The sequence below is a fragment of the Eptatretus burgeri genome, chromosome 2, assembly GCF_056783735.1.
Source record: "Eptatretus burgeri isolate ZD-2024b chromosome 2, Ebu_testis_v1, whole genome shotgun sequence".
Taxonomy (NCBI): domain Eukaryota; kingdom Metazoa; phylum Chordata; class Myxini; order Myxiniformes; family Myxinidae; genus Eptatretus; species Eptatretus burgeri.
In genome coordinates, this window is record NC_140962.1 from 37,756,976 (window position 1) to 37,779,786 (window position 22,811).

Sequence of the window (22,811 nt, forward strand, 5' to 3'; positions counted from 1 at the left end):
AAATAATCTGTTTCTGTAGGCATGAGTTGCAGGATGTTTCACGTACCAGGAATGAATGGCCTCAACCTCATATCACTCTGCCTCGGCCGATTAACACTTGCAATGATTTTGTGATCCAAGATAAATTTATGTGCTTGTTTCTTCCAAATATTTGACATCGATTTCCATCTGCAAAGATTCTCCGATCATTCTGTTTTTCTTGAGCTCTTCAATGTTTGAATCGCACAATAAGTTTCATTTCACTGATCTTCTGAAAAAACAATGATGTTATTTTGTCTCTCCATGCAGTCTTCCAGACTCTGGCAAACAAGAACAACCAAACAGGACAGGAAATTGATCTGCATGCAGTCTTCCAGACTCTGGTAAACAAGGACGACGAAGCAGGAGAGGAAATCGACAGAAAAGACGTTCCAAGAAGGCAAAAACAGAAAAGGTTGAAGATGAATTGATTGAAGACAAAACCAAAAACGAAGATTTAATTGCAAGAAACGAGAATAAAGAGAAACCACTTGCCGAGCATGAAGAGAAGCAATTACAAGGAGAAAGAGAGTGTAACGAAGACGAACTGCTCTTCCATACACAGGAAGAATGGCAAATTGTTGAAGCAAATGAGAACTTGTGCAGAGAAAACGAAGAGGGGCATGCCATGAAGCAAAATGTTAAATGCCAGGGAGAGTGGAAGCTTCAGAAACAAGAAGCACAGCAACAAAGACATGAGGAGTGGTTAAAAATGAAGAAAGACAGATTTCAAGAAGAAGAAGAAAAACACCTTCGAGGGCAGAAAGGCAAGTTATTGAAAAGTAAAAAGCAGAACCTCAAGGAGGAGAAGCAACAGGTTAAACAGCAGGAAAGACAGAAAAATGCGAATGAAGGGCAGCAGTTCTTATGTCATGCAGAGAAAAAATGCAATAAGCAGAAGGTGCAGCAGCAGATGGATAAGCCAAATGAGAAAGAGCACTTGTCAGAGGAGCAGAAGCTCATTGAGGAGAGGAAGCTCAAAGAGGAGTGGCGGCTAATGAAGGAAGAGTGGCTCATGAAGAGGCAGCAGCGCATAATTGAGCAGCAGCACTTCACAGACCCTCAGCTGTTAATGCAAGAGCAGCAGTTAATGATGGAGCAACAATGGGTCCTGACAGAGGATAAAGGCAGGTTGGCAAAAGAGCAGCGGCGGTTAGCAGAAGAACAACGGCAGTCGATTGAGGAGCAGCAGCGAATAGCAAAAGAACAATGGCAGTTGATAGAGGAGCAGCAACGGGTGGTGGCAGAGCAGCTGCGGCTGGCAGCAATGCAGAAGTCGCTAGCAGAGGCACTGCATCGGCCGTCAGCTGAGCAGCTGGTGCAGGATCTCCGACTGGCGAAGGATCAACAGCTGCTGGTGGACGATCAGCCGCGATTAGTGGAGCATCAGTGGCTTGCAGAGGCTCATGGGCGAACAAAGGATCAAGCGCTGGTGGAGAAGCAGCAGCTTGCAAAACAGCAGCGGCTTGTGGAACAGCAGCAGCATGCGGAACAAGAACAGCTTGCGGAACAGCGGAAACTTGCAGAACAACAGCAGAAACTTGCAGAACAGCAGAACCTTGCAGAAGAGCAACAGCTTGCGGAACAGCAGAAACTTGCGGAACAGCAACAGCTTGCGGAACAGCAGAAACTTGCGGAACAGCAGAAACTTGCGGAACAACAGCAGAAACTTGCAGAACAGCACAACCTTGCAGAAGAGCAACAGCTTGTGGAACAGCAGAAACTTGCTGAACAGCAGCGGATTGCGGAACAGCAACAGCTTGTGAGACAGCAGCAGCTTGCGAAACAGCAGCAGCTTGCAAAACAGCAGCGGTTTGCTGAACAGCAGAAACTTGCGAAACAGCAGAAACTTGCGGAACAGCAGAAACTTGCGGAACAACAGCAGCGGTTTGTGGAACAGCAGAAACTTGCAGAGGAGCAACAGCTTGCGGAACAGCAGCAGCTTGCGAAACAGCAGCGGCTTGCTGAACTGCAGAAACTTGCTGAACAGCAGCGGATTGCAGAACAGCAGAAACTTGCGGAGCAGCAGAAACTTGCGGAAAAGAAGCAGCTTGCGGCACAGCAACAGCTTGTGAAACAGCAGCAGCTTGCGAAACAGCAGAAACTTGCGGAACAGCAGAAACTTATGGAACAGCAGCAGCTTGCGGAACAGCAGCGACTGGCAAAGCATCAGTGGCTGGCAGAGCAGCAGCAGCTGTTGGGAGAACAGCCTCTGGAAGAGGAACCAGAACTGGAGGGAAAACAGAGAGTACTGGAAATGTCTGACGGTGAAAGCCACCTGGAAGAAATGCAGAAGTACCCAGTTCAAGAGGATGAAGCGCATCATGAACCGAAGCACAACAATGAGGTGCAAAAAAAGGTGAATACTTATTTGTAAAATGAATGGGTATAGTTGTGCACATTGATTGTTTGAGAGAATATTGTTGGTGTCTTAGGTGAACAAAGGCACACCTTGAATGAGCTTTTGTTGTTTTGAAAATATTATGCAACTTGAGAATATTTATTTGCATATTATGGGAGCAATTTTTCTTTAATTGTGTCTCTCAGTATTTGAAAGGTAATATCAAAGCAAGGTCTTCGTCTTTTCTAAATTCATTTTGAAACAGATGGAAACATTGATGTGGATTTACTTTTGTGTTTAATCCTTTTTGAAGGTGGAACAGAAGAAACGTGCACTGCCACCACCACCACCACACCTGATATCTCGTCGTCCATGAGGTATTTTTCCAGAAGTGATGTCTGACATTGTACACATATGTTTAGACCTTTTATTAAATTGAGACTTTCCCAAATTATTTCATTCAATAATTTGTCAAGGTTGTTGTCATTTTTTTTGTCATTTGCCAAAACATCTGGACAGAAGTATTCCGAGTGAATTATCTGCAAGCAAAACTAGAAAGCATCCCAAATTGCAAAGCCTGTCCGTGTCCACTTTATACTCAAACTAAACTTGACAAAAACGACAGTCAAAAAGTAATTGCACATTTTGCTCATTCGTATTCTTCATATTCACATAAGTTGAAGAGTTGATGACAAAGACTCAATTGCTATAAATATTATGGCCCAAACAGATACAATGAAGCCCAATGGTAAGTGAATAAGGAAACACAAACAATAAAAAGGGGATGAATCACGCTTGACACGCTGTGTTGGGTGGATGACGGCTATTTATACTCGCTATGATTTTGCCATTTCACGTTTTTACCCAATATTTAATCATTTCCTCCATACTCTCATAATTAAAGCGAGTTGAAAATTTGATAACAAAAGCTAAACTGGTAAAAATGTCATGGTCTGTACAGACGGAGACGCAACATACATGTAATGCACACATGTAGCGCACACACACACACACACACACACACACACACACACACACACACACACACACACACACACACACACACACACACACACACACACACACACACACACACACACACACACACGTGACTGCAAAACCTCCAGTTGGGGGGGAGGGTTGTAACAAATGTTGATTCTCTTTTCCAAACATTTCATTCAACAAAGCCATGACATAAACACGCGAAGCCAATACATTTTAGAAATGACGTATTAATGTTATTACATGAGGCCTTTTGTGCATGCACTGTGTGTGTTTAGTGATTTGATTTGGCTCAGCTCGCCGGGCACTTTTAACCTGTCGTTGCTCGTGCGAAATGTGTAATTCAAATCGTCTTTTAAACATGTTCAGCATTTACATGAAAGAGTGAAAATTTCAAAATTATTAATCATGATTGTTCTGTTCCTTAAATCAAATCAGACTTAGGAGAAGATAGGAATACAGTACGAGACATATCCTTGAGAGAGTATAGGTTCAGAACATTTCCTGTTCGTTCATTCTGACACTGGCACTAGATATAATCGTATAACACATATACATATGTACACACATAGAAGGACAGTTCAACTTTTACCAAGAAATGAAAAATTTCGAATAATTTTTCTTGTGGCCCCAGAACCAAAAGATAAACAGTAAGTTGTCGACTTATGACCTATGCGACTTACGACTGATCGACTTTACGACCATGCCCGCGATATGTACTGAATGTCTGGCCATGACTGCTCCGCGTCTGGCAGCGCGAGTGTTGTCCAGCTGGGCGTACGACAGTTTCCACTCCAGTGCCCCAGGATACGCAGTTTATCCGTATCCATTTGTCTTTAAAATTTTACTTCAAACCCCCAAGATGTCTACCAAGAGGAAATTATCTTTGTCTACTCCTCAGCCTGCCAACAAGGAAAGAAAGGCCATTGATCTCGCCACGAAAATGCAGGTGATCAAACAGTACGAAGGAGGAAAGAGAGTGAATGCGATCGCACGTGATCTTAAGTTATCAAACTCTACTGTGTGCAAATATTAAACCAATTGTACTGTTGTATGCAGTGTTTGACTTAAACCTGACGGACGTAAAAACGTTATGCAGTAACAATAAAAATGTTTTTTATAACCATGGTTATAACAATAATGAAGAAAGAAAATGTTAATAAAATATGACTAACACATGATTATTATATCATTATACACTATAATATACATACGGTAATTTTTGCATAGGCCTATACACTATAAATAAAGGTAAAAATAAAGATTGGCTGACTTACGACTGGTCGGTCGTAACCGATCGCAAGTCGACGACTTACTGTACTTATAACAGCCGTCGAAGCTCCATAGAGTGCCCCCCCCCCTTTCCTCCCAATATGATTAATAGTAAAGAAGTTACCCTGTAGATGTACAATCCCCAGGTATGTCCTTCCCATCAGTGTTCAGAAGAACAGAATCCAGTTACACAGTCCATTCACTGGTAGCGATCCGTCGAGGGTTTGTGTAACACACGTCCATTGACTCGGGTCTTGCATCAACCCACATGCCCGTTCGGAGCAGGTGCCCAAAACTGTGAAAGTTCTCCAAGTCTCTCATTGTGCAGAGGCACAGCCCTTTCTCTCAGTGTACTTTTCCAAGTATCTTTCTAAAGCTTGGTGAACCATTCTCAGGAACAATCCTTATCCCAGACACATAATACATTTTATTTCACCCAAAAGTCTTCAGCTTCCTGGAGTTTCTGCAGGTGCACAACAAGCATTTTGGGGTTGAATGTCATTTTGAAATCGCCGTATGGAAGAAACTCGATGTCCATTGTACTACTTTGATTGGCCGGGTCGTTTATTTCGACCAGGTTCGAAACGTTTATGTTCGCGATTAAAATAGATGGGTTATATTATCACAAAAAAAAACAAAACAAAACTGAAGCTAGAATTCAATTGTAGAGATATATGTGCACACAAAATAGTTTAATTTGAAACTAATTAAATAATGCAACGATCACACTCTATATGAGAGCTGTTTCAGAATAATGTACTTAAGTGCCCATCGGCCCTCTTCGGCCGGCCAACTTCATTCACCTTGTGAGTACAACTGTTTTTTTTAAAAAAAAAACACTTTAAGATAATATAATGTTCTGTACAAATTGATTGCATAATTGTAGCGGTTAACACATCTGCTTAAATCGCAGAAGGCTCTGGACTTGATACAAGTGGAACCACATTTTTTTCAGACTCTGCATACCAATTAGATCCTGCTTTGACTCTGAGAGGTCGGCGGTTCGGATGTGATCCCCTTTGAGTCCTTCCCAAAACGTTTAAAATGTTCCGTGCTGCCTCCTTAATTGAACCATCTACATTTAAAAAAGATGGAGCATGGCCAAACAATCATCGGTTGGCAACCATACTGCAAGTTTGATGGGCTGAAAGTCCTCCTGCATTGAATTCCTTGTGGGGGAACTCTTATTTTTACCAATGTAATACAATATATATGTACAATGGAGCAGATGCGTACATGGCAATTCAGAATGTGTATATATATATATATATTTCCCCAGTGATTTTGTCATATTAGATTACACATCCTCTCGTATCAGGGACAGGGAAATGCATTGTGATTGGAGTTAGAACTTTCCTCATTGTTCTCTACCTCATTCCCAAACCTTCATTCTCCAACTGTATTCAAATCAAATTCTCAAACACCCATCTTCAAATCCTCATTTTCCAACATGAACCTCCATTATCATGCTTCATTTTCAAACAACTTTCTCAAACCACATCACTCACTCGTATTTCGACCAAATAATCACCATTCCAGTGTTGCAATTGTCATAAATCCTTTGCCGTTCCAGCATTCCAGTCATTGTGGACTAAGTGAAGAGTTCCAAAAGTGCTTCCCCCCACACATGCTCCAGGGGACAAATCCTTGAGGCGAGACCACAGCCAACCAGTGTTGGTTGCTAAAAGCAGATGCGATTGGAGACAGTCCAGGAACAATAAAAACCTCTGACAGAGTAGTTTGTGAGGAGTTCATGGGAAGTTCGAGCGTAGTATAGTCCAGGAGAAGTGAGTAGTCCAAGTACGGTGCAGAGTGGGATGGCACCGAGGGCCGAGTTACGAGTCGAGATCCTGAGGGAGTTTGCGTCGTGAAGGAATGAGACCTGGCCGGATTGAATGGGCTTCCGCAGCACCCTAAGGAACAAGAAGGTGAATATGCAAAAAAAAACAACCTGTGAATATGAAAAGCACAGAGCCACGAATGTCGAAGGAAGTCACATTTTATGAAATGCGAATATGTGGGGTCCGCAAATAGTGGAACCGCGAATGTTGGGGTCCGACAATCCTGTATACACACACGGATGTATATGTGACAGAAATAGTGCCACATTCCATGGTAACCGGTATTACAAACAATCTTCCTTTTTCTTTATAATATCGTGGAACATTCTCAAAATTATGATATGTCGGATGATATGTTGTGATGAATAAAAATTCTTTCAATAATTATAAAGTGCATTTCCAAGAATGCGCCACAGCACATTGGCCACCGAAGGTGGACCGAGAAGGGTACTCCCTCCAGGAAAGTGGGAGTGCCAAATAGTTTGGCAAAAAATGATGCTTAAAATGTCTGCAAGTAATTATATCATAAACTAACAAGAGCGAGAATTGCTTTGCAACACGTGTCCTGTGCCGGTCCCAATGAATGTTCGGGAAATAAAAATTAGTTTGCTGTAGCGCACGATCAAGCCCTTACCAGAACCAAAATGAAGAAGAACTCTGAATTTTGAAAGCCGAAAAGGGCACAACTGTGAAAAATTGACAAAACACCCTGAAACTCGAACTTGCTCTCCAACTAATTAAGCCATGTCGCAAGTTTCAGTTCAAAACTGTATGTTAAAGGGAGTGGGGAAAAAAAGTCTGGAAAACCACAGGTGGGATGGACAGACAAAAAGCAAACCTATAGCCCCTTCCAGTTATACCGGTAGGATATGAATAAGGATATGAATAAGGAAGTAACAAGCTTCCTTAAATCTAATTGCATTGTCCTCACGAGTGTGGCAACATTTGCTTTTCCTGCTCAATGTGACTTCTGCACCCCATGACAAGTCATGATTTTAAGGAATAATTTAGCCTTAAACAGTATGACGAGTCATGAGTATGGCGTTGGTGCTCAACCACCACCTCATCCAACTATGACAGTTTCATTGGTTCAGACAATATTGCAAGTCATCTGCTGAACAAACGTGTCGGTATTAGACAAAATACACACATCCAGAGCACCATCTTCCAGGAGGAGTGAAGGAAACAGAGCTTCTGAGTGTGCAGACAAAGAATTGAGCATGTTATTTGGTATTAAATAACAATATAGTGTCACTGCTGAGGGCATGAAGAGTTGGTATAAGGTTAAGATTGGGGTTTAGAGGCCGACTGGTTCAATCGTAAATATACATTTTATGGTGAACATTGTGGTAATGACGACGGTGATGAATGAATGTCCCTGAAATTCTTCCACCGATGTGGGCGCAGATGAAAACGTCGTGGTCATGCCTGCCGGCGAGGAAGATAACTATTTTCCAAATGAGAACAACTATATTTCATTAGACGGAGCACTTGTGAAGGCCTCTGGATTTCCAGGTGCCAAAGCCATCAAAAAGAAATTTGGAAAGAAAAAGAAGGGAAAGAATTTCTGGAACACCTGAGTGAGTCACCCATTATTATTGTGGTTTGCATTATACAGGTGACATTACATGCATTGAAATTCATCAACAAGAGAAGCCATCTGTTTCATACTTCTGCAAAGAGGACAAAAGTATTATTCCTTGATCCCACCTATTTCCCCTTGCATCAACATTCACTTTTCCCATCCTCTTCAAAATATTTTCTTTCTCACCTCACTCCTCCCTTATTGCCCAACCATTCTTGTTCTCTTCTTTCAAACCCTTCTTTCTTTCTTTACTCAATTTTAATTCCTCTATTCATCATCCTTCCCATCGCACCAACATATGGCCCTTTCAAACCTAGTGTTGGCTCAGTGGTTAGAGTGGCTGGCTTGGGATGTTGGGGTCCTAAGTTCCAGCCCTGTTGGCCACTGAATTAACATTGAGTGTGGTTGACTCAGCCTGTCATCCTTCCCAGGTTGGTGACATGAGTACCAGTTTACTGGTACGGGGCACAGCATCAGTGGCATAGTTGTGCCCCAACAAAATGATAGCTACCCGGCAGCCAAGCTGCCAAATGCAAGAAGAAGATGGCCCTTTCCAATGCTTTTATTGTTGCTTCTGTACATCTTTCTTACTTCAGCATTGGCTCATTGGGTTGAATTTGTCTGAAATGCTTAATATTACATTTTGTCATAATACGACTTTATAGTAAGGGAAAATAATGACAAACAATGAGTCTTGCTTTTCTGTGACACTACTTTGGTAGCACCTAAGGCCAAAAAAAAAAAAATGTTGCATTGGCGTAACCCGCCCGACCCTAAAAATTCCGCCGACCCTACGTTTTTTTTTGTTTTTTTGCTAGATAGCAAAAAAAAAAACAAAAAAAAAACAAAAAAAAAACCCCGAAAAATTTTGCCGACCCTATTTTATTGCTATTTTTGTTGTTTTGCTATCGTTTTCAAGTATCTTGTTGATTGCGATCGCGATCGCAAAAACCCGGAAGTGTTTCGGACAGAACCCGCCGACAAAAAGGGTGGTACTCGAGCCGGGGGAGAGCTGGGAGAAAAAAAAAAAAAAAAAAAAAGATCCCGACCGACCTGCCCTATTTTTCAGTGACCCGTTACGCCAATGCAACATTTTTTTTTTGGGCCTAATCTCCTGTCAAATAAGATGGTGTCTCTTGTTTGACTCTTCTTCATTTGTATGCAGTACAAGGCTGTGGGGTGGCATCATTAGCTGAGGGCAGGGCTGTGTTTGCTGATGCAATGCCCTCTGCTGGTTAGGGAAGGAATTTGGAATTTGTCCATGGTGCTGGCGATAGCTCACCAACTCTTCGAAGGACACCGTGGGGTCTTTAACGTCCACCAACTAATGCCGGCAGATGGAACGCCAATTTAACGTCCATCCAAGGGACAGCACACGCATCACACACACTGATGAATCACCCTGACGGTGAAACACCGGGATGACAGGTTATAGCTGGGCCGGGATTCAAAACCAGGCTAGACAGCTTAAAGGTGAGTGTGCGTACCTCCAGGCCATCCTGTCAGCCCCTATGTTGGAGTGACAACTCAAACATAAGAAAACAAGATGGTCCACTCTATATTTAACAAATCGTCACTCGACATCTTCAATGTACGTGTACACAGAATCACATGTCACCTGATACCCCATCCTGCTTGTTCCAGACACACAAACGTTTTTACACCAATTTAACAGCTCTCTATTTTCGGTTATTTTCCCCCATTTTCCTCACGATACGCTACTTTTGTTGTTTCTTTCTCTTCCAGGGTCTCTGAACCATCAAAACCGGCAACGCCAGTGGTGAGCATGAGCCAGATACCCATCTCCAAACTTGTCCTCGATCCAAGTGTTTATTCCGAGTTAACTTTACCCAAGAATAACAGCAGTAATCCTTTTAAGTTATACATTCCCTTCATTGAAGGTGCAAAGTTAGTGTTTATATGTAATTAGCCCAATGTTATTGGTAATGACAGTCCAGTATGAAACATCTGAATGTACTTTTATTGCCAGCGGTAGATTTTTTATTTTATATTTTTTTCTTGCAGAAAGCGTGTTTTCAAACGCTGGTTGAAGAGTCTGCATATTTTATTAAATGGCAGTTTTAAAGTTAATCTTTATCAGTCGTACTAAACCTTCATCCATTCCAAAAAAAATCCCATCTCGACTTGCTATCACCCAACACAGTAAGGAGAAATCCTACATAGAGAAAAATTAGAATTCCAACGATGGAAGATCTATTGCAACAAAGTTTTGTGAGGAGGAGTTTATTCCTGCAACATGTCATGTTGCTTGTTTTATTTTCCAACATATTTAATGTATTTATTTCTGTGCATAATAAAAATGCTGGATTATCAGGGTTTGTTTGCTCGATTTATTTTGAAGTCTGTTATTCATTGTATCTTACATATAATAAAACAAAAAACATGGTAGGGAGGTGTTTGTTTGTAATCAACCGCAATGCTTACTGTATAGCGCCACCTGTTGGAGGTGGTGGTGGAAGAGGGCATTGCAAGTCAGCTGTGGAGATGACCTGCAGCTTTTCACTGTCCACATGGGACAGTGCAAGTGCTTTCCTGACCCCTTGCAGAGGAATAGGGCAATACGTGCACGTGGGGGTCAGGTGTTCCATACGAATACCACCCTGGGATTCATGCATGTTAATGTTTTGAATCAATCAAAAAAAGGATTTATCATTTTCATGGCATTTTATGCAAAAAATTACACCACACAAATATCCATCAGGTTTTAGTTACTGCATATACATCATTCAGCAAATAATTCACACACTCCATCCACCTGAAGGATGGGTAAACTGCACGTGTCATAAATAAACCTGAACAGATTTTGTTGAAAACACCTCAATGATGAAACATTGGAACTGTAAATGTATCACAATACCTGAGCTATTTTCAAGCATGGTCACTGGAAACAAATTGTTCTTTCTTTCGTGGCCACAATTATTCCTACATTCTTGTGGATTTGATTGGAGAAAGCTTTTGGTCCAAATTTAATTGCAAACATGGATTACAACAGGCTCTCATTGCAATGATTAAATGCTGGCAAATACAACCCGACGCTTTACCGATGCGAATAATATGGGGAAAAGGGGGGGGGGGAGAAAGAGGGATAGGAGAGGGGAAAGATGGGGGAGGAAGAGAGGGATGGAAGGGAGGGACAGAGGGATAGAAGGGAGGGACAGAGGGATAGAAGGGAGGGACAGAGGGATAGACAGAGAGAGAAGGAAGAGAGAGAGAAGGAAGGGGGAGAGAGAAGGAAGAGAGAAAGAGAGAAGGAAGGAAGAGAGAAAGAGAGAAGGAAGGAACAGAGAAGAGAGAGAGAAGGAAGAGAGAAGAGAGAGAGAGAAGGAAGAGAGAAGAGAGAGAGAGAAGGAAGAGAGAAGAGAGAAGAGAGAAGAGGAAGAGAGAGAGAAGGAAGAGAGAAGAGAGAAGAGAGAAGAGGAAGAGAGATAGAGATAGAGATAGAGGTGGGAGAGAGAGGGAAAGACTGAGCTTTTTCAACATCGAAGGACATGCTCTGTGGTGGTATGTGGTCCCAGACTTACACCCATTAAGCCTTCCTAACCCAATCCCTCTTCCTTGCTGGTTATTATATATATATATATATATATATATATATATATATATATATATATATATATATATATATATATATACATTATCTAAAGAGTGCAGTCTGTAGCCTGGTGTTGGCTCAGTGGTTCGGGTGGCGGCTTGGGATCCTAGGGTCCAGAGTTCAATCCTCGTCGGCAGCTGAATTAATACACCAGGGGGTTGACTCAGCTTGTCATCCTTCAGAGGCCGGCGAAATGAGTACCTGTTCCAGGGTGTGTACTGGTAGAGGGGCACTGCATCAGCGACACAGTCGCGCTTCAAGAAGTGATAGCTACCCCGGCAGCTAAGCTGCCATACGACCACCAGGAGTACAGTGCAGCTGCCGCACAAACATGGACATACAGATGAACAAACACAAGATGAAGATGAGCCAAACACAGTCAATGAGCTTGGGGGAAGTGCTGTCACTTCCCAGAGTAATCTGGGTATCAGTGACGTCACAACAATGGTGTCACTTTTTCTCACCACACTCAGTGGGTCATTTCCTAAAGAGGAATTTTTTCCTCCCAATGGATGTCGGTGGGTGATTGTCCATGCTCTTAAAGGTCCCATGACACCCAAAAGTACTGAAATATAAATGTCCTATCGGAGTTTTTCATCGTGATTTCAGATCTGACAATGTTTTTTCACAATACCCGTTCTGTAAAATTAAAAAAAACAAACCTCTTCGGGAACGCCCCGAAAAATTCTGCCGAAATCTACTGAAAGGGACGAAATCTACTGAAAGGGACGTCATCTCCACATGACGTCATGTCCAGAATGACAAAGGCTGCACGTAAATTACTCGGGTTGGTGGTCTACGTGGTTCAATTGGCTTCCTGTGTTTCCACATTCGATTGGTCGACTCAAACGCTTCGTTCATTTCTGCTTTAAAAAAAATCAAACATTTGGTTTTGAATAATGGATGACATGGACTTTGATTTGTCTGGTAGCGACAGTGAGTGTGAGAGAAATGAAGGATTTTGGTCTGAATCGGATGGAGAATTGTCGGATAACGTAGTCGCGGGAGGTGAAGTTCAGGCAGCTGGAAATGAAATACGGCCTTACCATTTCGAGCCTGAAGCAGGACAAGCAGAGGAAAATGGCGATGAAATTCCTGGTGTTCATGATGATCGGGAGGACATCGAAGGAAGACTTGTCAATAACAACTGGTTTGACTAAATCATATTCGTAATTCAATAATGTAAATTCGACTTGCATACTGCTCGATATCAGAAATATTTTAGTGAGGTGACGTGACCAGCGCAGCGTAGCAGACATGTTGCACCGCGGCAAATGAATCGCAAGCAAGGCCAGCCCATGTCATCGGCCATATCTCTCCGCGCATAAAACGAAGCAATCTCACTGTCCGGATACGATGAAAACTTGTGTGCAGAACACCTTGCGACACAATTGTCTCGAGTAGTCCGATAAATCTGACGTTCTGTTGCATTTTTATTTATTTTATTCCTACTCTCGTCATTTAGCGCCAGTAGAAAACAATGAAGAAAAGAGAATAATAAAAGAAAGCCACAGCACGTCAAATTTATCAGACGAGTCGGACGGACGACGGATTTATCGGACTAGTCTCGACTCCAGAGTTGACAAGTAACTTGTATTAGCATGTATACAATGTATAAGTCAATGCATAAGAGTCCCGAGGCTATGAGGCGGTGTAATAGGACAGATAAATTTGTCCTTCATAGTTGTGCCAACATATTTTTCCCTGTTCATTTATTTCAGCATTTTGGCAAAATGTTAATGAATAGCATGCCAATGGAAGCAGTACCTTCACTTTAGAATAAACCCATGTATGTCGAGTGCAGCCATACCTGGCTTGCATGTATGTGGAATCGTACCCATCCCAGCAGGCTGATTTCAACGAACAAATCAATAAGCTGCAAAATGTGGGTGCAGGTTTTTCACATTGTTTGATTTTAAAATAACGTCCTTGCACCTTGAAATGATGCAATATTAATCTTTAGTATTTTACTTGTATGTCCCTGTAAGTTTCTTTACCTTCGCATTCTGCGAAAAGTTATGTTTTGGTCGCTGTGTATTTATTTATTTGTGAATATGTGTGTTTGTTTGTTATTCGCAGAATCAGAAAGTATGAAACCGAATTGCATGAAATTTGGTGGGATGATTCGTGAGTATCCAAGGACGGTTTGATTAGGTTTTGGGAGCGATCGGGTCAAAGGTCAAGGTCATGAAAAGGTCAAAAACACTCTTTTGAGCATAACTTCCTTCATAATACAGCTATCGACATGCAACCACCGCCATATTGTTCCATGACGAGATACCTTTCGGATATGTAGTGTCGGATTTGACGTAACGTCATCGGAAGTGCGTCTAAATGACGTCACAAGTGACGTCAATCTCATCAGTTTTGATCATACCGTTTTGTAGGACTTACCTTAAGGACGTCACACACCAAATTTGACTTCGATCGGACTGACCGTTATGACGTCATTGACGTTTGAACATGACGTTTTTCAATTGTGGCTAAAATGTCCTGATATCTTACATTCAAATATCTAGATAATTTATAAAGCAAAGTCTCCCAAATCCAGGCATTAGGATCAGTACCAAAATATCTGTTTATTGGTGTACAGGTTTTGCCAATTAACTCTGTAGTCAAGGTCAAGGTCACACTCAAGGTCAAAATATACTTGTAGGCATAGCTTCAGATCTAATAGAGCTATTGACATGAAACCAACGTTAAAACGTTCAGTGAACTACGAGTTTTCAGAATGGTAGTCCCCGATTGGACGTGACGTCCCCGGAAGTGCGTCAAAATGACGTCAAAAGATGACGTCATTTTTCAACTTTTTAATTTTTCAGTGTTTATCATTCCATTTTGTTGGACTGCCTTCAAGGAGGTTACACACCAAATTTGACGTCAATCGGACTGACGGTTGTGACGTCATGGACGTTTTAAAATGACGTTTTTCAAATGTTCCAGGAAAATATTTGCGGCGGCGAAGTTATGCGCTCTACCAAGTGCCCGTTCTAGTTTTTAATGGAAAGGTTCAACAGTCACATTTTATATTTTGTGGACATGGTATAGCCCTTTATTGTGCATGCATGTATTGGATTTGTACACGACTACGACAAGGTACTAAAGGGATAAATAATTGCCTCGTGATTGTTGTGCATACACGGCTCAGAAGCAGAATTTATTTTCCGCGAAACAATCACAGGAATTAAGACGATCAGTGAGATAGCAAACACATGTGCACAATGCATTTGTACGTACTTTATACGGCGCACGACATCTAATCAATCCATTCTGTACGAGTCACGTTCTGGAGATGACGTGAACTGTCACGTGACCTGCGGTTCGCTGAAGTCAACTTTTTTGAGGGGCAGGGCATAGCAAGTTGTGAAAAGCACTAGAAATGTTTGAAATATTGGTCTAATTCTCCCATTGTTGATTTTAAAAAAGAAACATGGGTGATTTCTTCACGAGGAAGGTCAAATTAATATATAAATAACCAGAAAGTTTTGAGTGTCATGGGACCTTTAATCTTTTAAATGCTGAATGTCAACTAAGGAAGCAGCAAACTGCATTTTAAATGGCTTTGGTATGACTCGGCCAGGGTTTCAACCACTGACCTCCAAGACTCGGAGCTGATGCTCTGGAATCTGGACCCCAGAGTCAAGATTATGCCACTGAGTCTGGTTTCAGCATTTCCTCTGATCCTTTTTCTTCCTTTCCTGTAAGTTCATTCTTCTGCTAATTTTGCCCAACTGTTGCCCCCCCCCCCCACTGTGAGTTCACCCTTGCTCTTCCATCAGCCTTGCTCTTGCAGAGAAAAACACAAATAATAATAAAAAAAATATCGCACCCGTGTCCGAAGGAAGCGGTTCTGTTTGACATTTTTAATATGAAATAGGCAAGGCCTAGAAACGAACAAAATCCATGAGAATTAGTTACATGTATGGATATATATATATATATATATATATATATATATATATATATATATATATATATATATATATATATATATATATATATATATATATATATGTTAGTCATGCGCCGCATTACATTTCGTCAATGATGGACTGCAAATACTGTTACGAATCTGGAAGCCATGAGCACACAACAGCCAGAGTCCTTATAGATCAGTTATATCGGTAAGTATGTGTTTCTCGTTCGGGTCCCGTCCCTTGTCTAATGGGAATTAAATGTTCGTGCGCTGCGGAGTTATTTTGATAGTCAGGGTTTTCTTTTACATTTTTACATCACCAACAATGACAACAACGCCCATTCGCTTTTACAACAACACTATGGACCATTCTCACGCACGATGGCATGTCGAACAGGCATGTGGGCGGAGTTCCCTCGGTCACCGAGGTTCTGACTCCACGCTTTGGCCAATCGGAAGGGTGCGAGCGCCTTTACCGCCTTTAAGCCAATGGGCGCAGACAGAGCGAGCTCCAAGAGAAGCAGAGCCTCTTCTGGGGGGGCAGGGGATCGACACGCTCTGACACGTCCCCCGACCGATTTTCCCCGACGAATGAAGGGTGCAGAAAGGTGAGACACGTTCCCCCCGCCCCCGACGCCAGGGAGAGATGAAATAGATGGGACGGCGCGGTCATCTCGCTTCTGGTCTCGTCTTGTCGCTGGCTCTGGTCTCGTCACGTGCTGGAGCCCGATGCTGTCCTCCGTACCCGGTGCTTGCAGCGGCATCAAGTTGCGGGTTCAAGTCCCGCCGAGCTGGATCGTCAAGGGCCGCATGAGGCAGGAAGGTCCCAGATAGCTCTGGTTTCTAGCTCATCGTCCCTCGAGCTGGGAACCTTCAATTAAGGCCGCGGCCATCATTTCTTCTGGGGATTTGTGTGTGCGTGTGTGTGTGTCCGTGGGCCCCGTCTGATAAGTAGAATTGTTAAGTGCTTTTTGCTGCACATTATTTGCATTGCTTAGTCGGATAACTCTGCTCTTCTGTGTGCCCCTCTCTGCCTATTGTAAATAAATATCCATTCTGTTAAATGTATCAGCTTGTTTCTGTGTTTCTTTCTTCGGCTTAGCACGGTGCGTGTTCGGAAATTTGGAAATGGTAAATTGTGCATTTGGACCGACGGGTCTTGGTAACTATCTGCTCGGGTTACGCACGGTCCGAGCACGATAACCGCTCGTTCTGCTCGAGGCCTGCCGAGGGTGTGAATTCCCCGGCAGCTTTGCCGCGTGGATACTTAGGTATATCGAAGTTCGCAATCAACCCTATTCCACACGGCCGAATTATTGGCGATTCACGGTCCTGTAAGGAACCTGTGCCTTTCGGAGTTCTCCGAGAAGCACGATCTAGATTCCGGGTGTTCGGTGGAGCCGACTTTACTGCTCCACCTCGCGGTCGTGCTTGCCACCGATACCCGGCACCACAACAATACGACGGTGGTCCCATAAGATTATAAGGGAGCTGAAAAATTCCTATCGCTGAGTGATTCGTAGCCGTCGTAGCGTTGCCAGTCGGATAAAAGCATAGTATAGCACATAAAATTATGTACAGTACATAACACTTGATAATGACAACAAACAACTATGTTACTGGTTTATGTATTTACTATACTGTACTTTTTATCGTTATGTTAGAGTGTACTCCTTCTACTTGTAAAAAAAAGTTCACTGTAAAACAGTATGCCGTGTTCTGCAGCAGCCTCATACATCTCGTGTTTACCGCGTCTCTTGATTGCATCATTTTTCCGTGTGCTTGATTTAATCTCGTGTTGTTTTGTTCATCATGGCCACGAAGCGTTCATCAAAAAGTTTTTTAAAAATAAAAAAGTTACAGTCAGCTAAGATTAATTTATTATTTGAGAAAGGAAAATATTGTTTGCATAAATTTAGTGTAGCCTAAGTGTACAGTGTTTATAAAATCTACAGTTGTGTACAGTAATGTCCTACGCCTTCACATTCACTCACCGACTCACTCAGAGTAACTTCCAGTCCTGCAAGCTCCATTCATGGTAAGTGCCCTATATAAGTGTCTTTTAAAAAAAATCTTTTATACCATATTTTTACTGTACCTTTTCTATGTTTAGATACACAAATACTTACCATTATGTTACAATTGCGGACAGTATTCAGTACAGTAACATGCTAGGAGCAATAGGCTATACCATATTGCCGAGGTGTGTAGTGGGCTATACCAACTAGGTTAGTGTAAGTACACTCTATGATGGTCGCACAATGACGAAATCGCTTAATGACGCATTTCTCAGAACGTATCCCCGTCGTTAAGGCCGAAGTCACATTTGCTCTACGGCGAGGATACGGCGGCCGTATGCCCTCTGAAATGACAGAAACGTGCGGCGGCCGCAGAGTTTCTGAGGTGTCCTCAGGATGGCCCGACGCCGTTTGGCTATCATTTACAGGCCGTAGGGGTCGCTGTAGAATTATAACGAGGAGTTATAACTGTTTTCATTTCTACGTTGGCCGTTGCAATTCGACATGCCGTAGTTGTGACGTAGTTGTGTTCCACGTCGACCGTACGTAGGGAGTACGGTGGCCTTGCGTTATTCGTGCAGCTGCCGTAGTCTCTTATCAATGAAAAATGAATTTTGCCCTAAAAACCGAATACATTTAAAAAAAAACCGAACACAACGAAGCGTTCATGTTTGTTCACGTGTCTCCCCCACCTGTTTGAGCCGCATCTTCACGCTTTGTTCATTCAGTTCGTCGGTGGAAGTCCTCGTGAAAGCATCTCGTGTGTCGATCGCAACTTTACCCCGTGTTTTCACCTTGATTTGTGTTTTTCTTTTTTTGTTACTCATCTTGCGTTTTAATTAATAACAAAAAAGCAATACGATCACATGATGCGACGGACTGTCGGGCAAGGATTTATTTTCACAGAAAAACCGGTTGTAATTTGGAATATGCATGATTACCTCAGCCCGATGCATTTGATGAAAGTGATTGTGGTTCCGGGGGCATCATGTTTGATGAGCTGCCCTGGGGGCAGCGCTCGCAGAGTGCGCGAGCGATCGGAACCCAGGCCGGAACTCGAGCCTGTGTGGACCTTTGGATTGGTGATTGTACCAGTTTACATACAATACACCGCCACCAAAGGTCATTTACTCATCTTATTTTACCTTAAACATGGGGAATTTCAGTTTAAAGTGTCTTGAAAGTGGGTTTTCTTTGGGTCCACGAACGGATTAATTCACTCCATTATTAACCTCCGCCATCGAAGATCGGAGGTTACCGTTTTCACCCCTTTCTGTTTGTTTGTTTGTGAACAGTATTACGGAAAAAACTCCTCGACGGATTTCGACGAAACTTGGTGGGGGGATTAGGTATGGTCCAAGGATCATGCCATTAGATTTTGGACTTGGTCCAAAATCCAATATGGCCGCTATGGCGGCCATTTTGAAAAACTATCTGAATTTTTTTCATTTCTACATGTTTTAAGTGATTTCCAACCCCCACCCCCCCAAAAAAAAATTGTTATTGAGAAAAAACATTTTTGTAACTTTTTTTTTCAACAAAATTTCGATTTTTTTTTTTGCATTTCTCCATGTTTCAGTGATTTCCAAAAAAAAAACATGCCAAAAATTATAATTGCGGCTGATTTTGGAACATCAGGTGGATATACCCACGTAAAATCAATTTCTGTCTCAAGGAATCTAGTTATGATGAATGAATTGAGTATGTAAAAGTTAAAAGTAAAAGGGAAAGTTGCAAACTATAACTCTGTGAGTACTGTTGACGTCAAATTGAATGAATAGGATATCAGGTTCACTTGAGTGACCGAGCAGTATTGGCGCGGAGGTTTTGCACTCTTCCGAGTGCTCCCCCTCAAGTTTCTTATTGGGAAAATAGTTTGGGAATCGAACTTTTTGCAATCCGAACAGCCTCCTGGAACGAATTCAATTCAGATTCTGGGGGCACCACGTACTGGTATATTCTGAACTGTTATATTTTTATTTCAGTAAAAAAAAAGAACTGGTATATATACCCACTCGTTACCGTCCGTCTGGCCGCACGTTCGCCTTAGGGCCCCCCTGCAGTCGCCTTGCGGGCACCTTGAGGCAACCTTGCGTCTGCCTTGAAAATTATATGGCTGCCGCAGGGACGCCCTAAGGTCATCGTGCGACATCAAATCAAAGACCGTACGGCACCCCCACGTTTTCGGTCTCCACAATTTCTAAATACGCCGTGCGGCTCCCCGAAAAATAAAAACATATGTGACTGCTACATTGTGTGACCGTGGAAATACTGCAGCCGCCCTATAATTGCTAGTGGCCGTAGATTTTGGAGACCCCACGGCCGCCGTGGCAAATGTGACTTAGGCCGAAGCGGTGCATGACTGTTAAGCCAGGTCTGCAGCAGTCCCTCGACCAGCGTTTCTCAACCTTTTTACCCTTGTGGAACCCTTGAAATAGTTTTCATGTCTCAGGGCACCCCTGCATAAAAATTATTATGTACCATTATTAATATCTCGCTCTTTTATATTTTTATCGTAGTTCACGTGGTAAATATAATATATTTTTTTTCGGATACCTGGTTTAAGGAAAAAATGACCCCCTTTTTGTCAAATTTATCGGCAATGAAAAAAAAAAACATACTGCTCGTTTATGAGACCTCACACCGAGGTTTTAATTCACAAAAAAAAAAAATTTTTTTTTGTTTGAAAACGTCATTTTTGAACGTGTTTGTCTCCCCGAGTCTGTTTGATAATTAAAAAACACACCTCATGAAACTTGATCAACAAAACTTAAACAAATAAAGCTGAAGCAATAAAGATAAACAGAAGAACTAACCTTGAGAGAGAGAGAAAAAGAGAGACTTCGCGCGAGGAAGCACAGAGAAGATAGATGGACACCGAGCATGCGTCCTGTACTTGAGTCAGTCACTCAATGATACACGAATCCGCCGCGTACAGGACGTCCACGAACCAGTGAGGGCGGTTTCACACTGGCGCCATGTCGACATCGTTAAATACATTCCCTATGGTTGTTATAATTGTAAATAATATAAAGGGGTTGAAGCCTCTATTATAAGAACCAAGGAGTTTCCAACAATATGCCGTACGTGTATAGTAAAATTACGAATATTAAATCAAACAAAAAATACTCAAAAATACATTCGCCTATTTATTACCGTTTCTCGCGAAACCCCGATTGAGAAACACTGCCCGAGACAGTAATTCCAGTAAAATACGTTCAGATAGTCCCTTCCCTTTTGTTTAGAGGGACAACAGGACAGTGCGTTGTGTAAACTTCAAAGCTCGGTCTGATTAAATCTCTGCACTCATTCCTATTTTTTTTCTCCTCTTATTCCTGAGGTAAATCCCAGTCACGTGCACCCTTCGCTGTGAGATGGGTCCTCAGCGAAGACCAAGCAGGCATTACGCCGGACACCCCTCTGCAAAAATCACAGCCTGCCAACCACAAGTGCAGCGGTAATTTCCACCCACTGGACAGAGAGCACACCCCAACACGACGTCCACGCTGCACGGAACATGTACCAAATGTCGGCAACTTTCAGTACACACTTTGCGCGCGCACACTTTTCCACCCAATTCTCCATTTAATAATTATATATATATATATATATATATATATATATATACATATCTTCTTCAACTCAACCCGACATACATAATTATATCCAATCCTTTCCCAAAGTTCCCTGACACAGATCAGAGCTGGCACCGTGAATCCCACCGCTTCTGATAACCGCGAATACCATGCTAAATGGCGGGCGGACCCGCGCGCTGGCGACGTGCTTAATGGCGGACTCACTCACAGCCGTGATACTTTATCATCGTGCAGAACGAGGCATGAAAAACACACATCTTTGGTCGGGTCTGTGCACGGGGTAACAATAACATCTTACCGTCGGTCTTCGCTCACTAAGACGGTTGCAAATGTCTCCTGCGGACGGCAGACATCCTCCCGCACTTCCGCCTCGATGCAGCTGCGACCAGGCAGAGGTAAGCTGAGCAGCCGAATCGCTCGGACCGCGTGGCGCACCATGGAGCAGGCACATTTACCAGCGCCAACCGCGGGTCGCCGGGGGATGGCACGGAGTTCGGTGCAAGGAATTCATGTCATGGTGCGCGGAGCGAGACAATTCCGCAGCTTGGAACCATCTGGCCGGAAGTGAAGTGGAGCCGCTTCCGGTCATGGCGGCCGGCCCGTGTGCTGGCCGGGGTCCAACCACAACGCCCGATTCGGGTGACGTCACATCGCTTCAGGTCATCGCCCCCGCCTTGCACTGTGGTGTACTGATAGAAGATGCTTAGCAGGCAGACACGAGCGGGGGAACAGTCGAGCCGGGCTGTGTTGCACAAGCGCGAGCGCGGGCGTACTTTGCCCGCGGCTCTCCTTTATTACGTATTCAGCACACTCACGAGCCGGGCGACTACGCATCACTACGACGCCTCAGGCGGCGCGCACTCCCTATATTCCTGGCAGACACGATGACCACCACGACCACTCCTCCCCTCATCATGCCCCGCCCTGCATGCCCGCAGGCTATACCACACTCCTCCCTCCTAAAACTATGATTATTAAATGATCACCATCATAATAAGCATAAACAGCACGAAGGACTACGGTATAACAGTAGACAAGGCACAAAAAAGAAAACAGCGAAGTATAACAGCACATCACATCATATAATGCGTGGAAGCGAGCTACTGGAGAAGCACAGCAGCACTACACAGCGAAAACGCCCCCAGGCGGCTCATGCTTACATGGCCCTCGGCGAGGTCGCGGCGACCTCCCGAGCGAGCAAACCTCCCCCGGCACCATCAAACGCCTCCGGCCCACAAGGCGGCACACCTCCCCCAGGCAGACCTGAAGCAGATAAACATTCCGAGGTCGGAAGCCCGCTGTCTGGAAGCCGTGGCGCCAGCGCCAGACTCGATGGACCTTGGATGGGGGCGCTGAACAGCGCCGCTGGCTGGACGCAACCAATGCTCCATAACAACCCACGCACCACAATCAGCTGAGATGCCAACGCCCATCTAAATGGCCTTGAGCGAACACAGAGAGCTGCGCCCCCGGCGCCAGGCACGTCTGACCTTGCCGCAACCAGAGGTGGGGGTAACGCCGACCAGCGCACCAGTCCTGGCTCCGAGTCGATCTCCGAGACCCACACGGCAGTTAGACGGTAGCAATTCCATTTAAACCACACCTCAAC

General features: G+C 43.4%; 2 protein-coding genes across 2 annotated transcripts in view; one reads left to right on the forward strand and one right to left on the reverse strand.

Moving 5' to 3' along the window:
• Positions 1-10,477, forward strand: part of LOC147031830 (uncharacterized) — a 31,235-nt gene extending 20,758 nt beyond the window's left edge. Inside the window, exons 2-5 of the mRNA XM_085850091.1 lie at positions 349-2,377; positions 2,673-2,736; positions 7,882-8,054; positions 9,806-10,477. Of these exons, the coding sequence (XP_085706217.1) occupies positions 349-2,377; positions 2,673-2,735 (2,092 nt within the window). The 3' untranslated portion in view covers position 2,736; positions 7,882-8,054; positions 9,806-10,477. The remainder of the gene's footprint in view (positions 1-348; positions 2,378-2,672; positions 2,737-7,881; positions 8,055-9,805) is intronic.
• On the reverse strand, positions 2,343-22,419 carry LOC147031831 (uncharacterized). Its single transcript, XM_085868130.1, has 3 exons — positions 21,501-22,419; positions 10,505-10,680; positions 2,343-6,546 (listed from the first exon to the last, which is right to left on the reverse strand). The coding sequence occupies exons 1-3, from the start codon at positions 21,651-21,653 to the stop codon at positions 6,315-6,317; spliced, it is 561 nt and encodes a 186-aa protein (XP_085724256.1). The 5' UTR covers positions 21,654-22,419; the 3' UTR covers positions 2,343-6,314.
• Between the last annotated feature and the right edge of the window lie 392 nt (positions 22,420-22,811).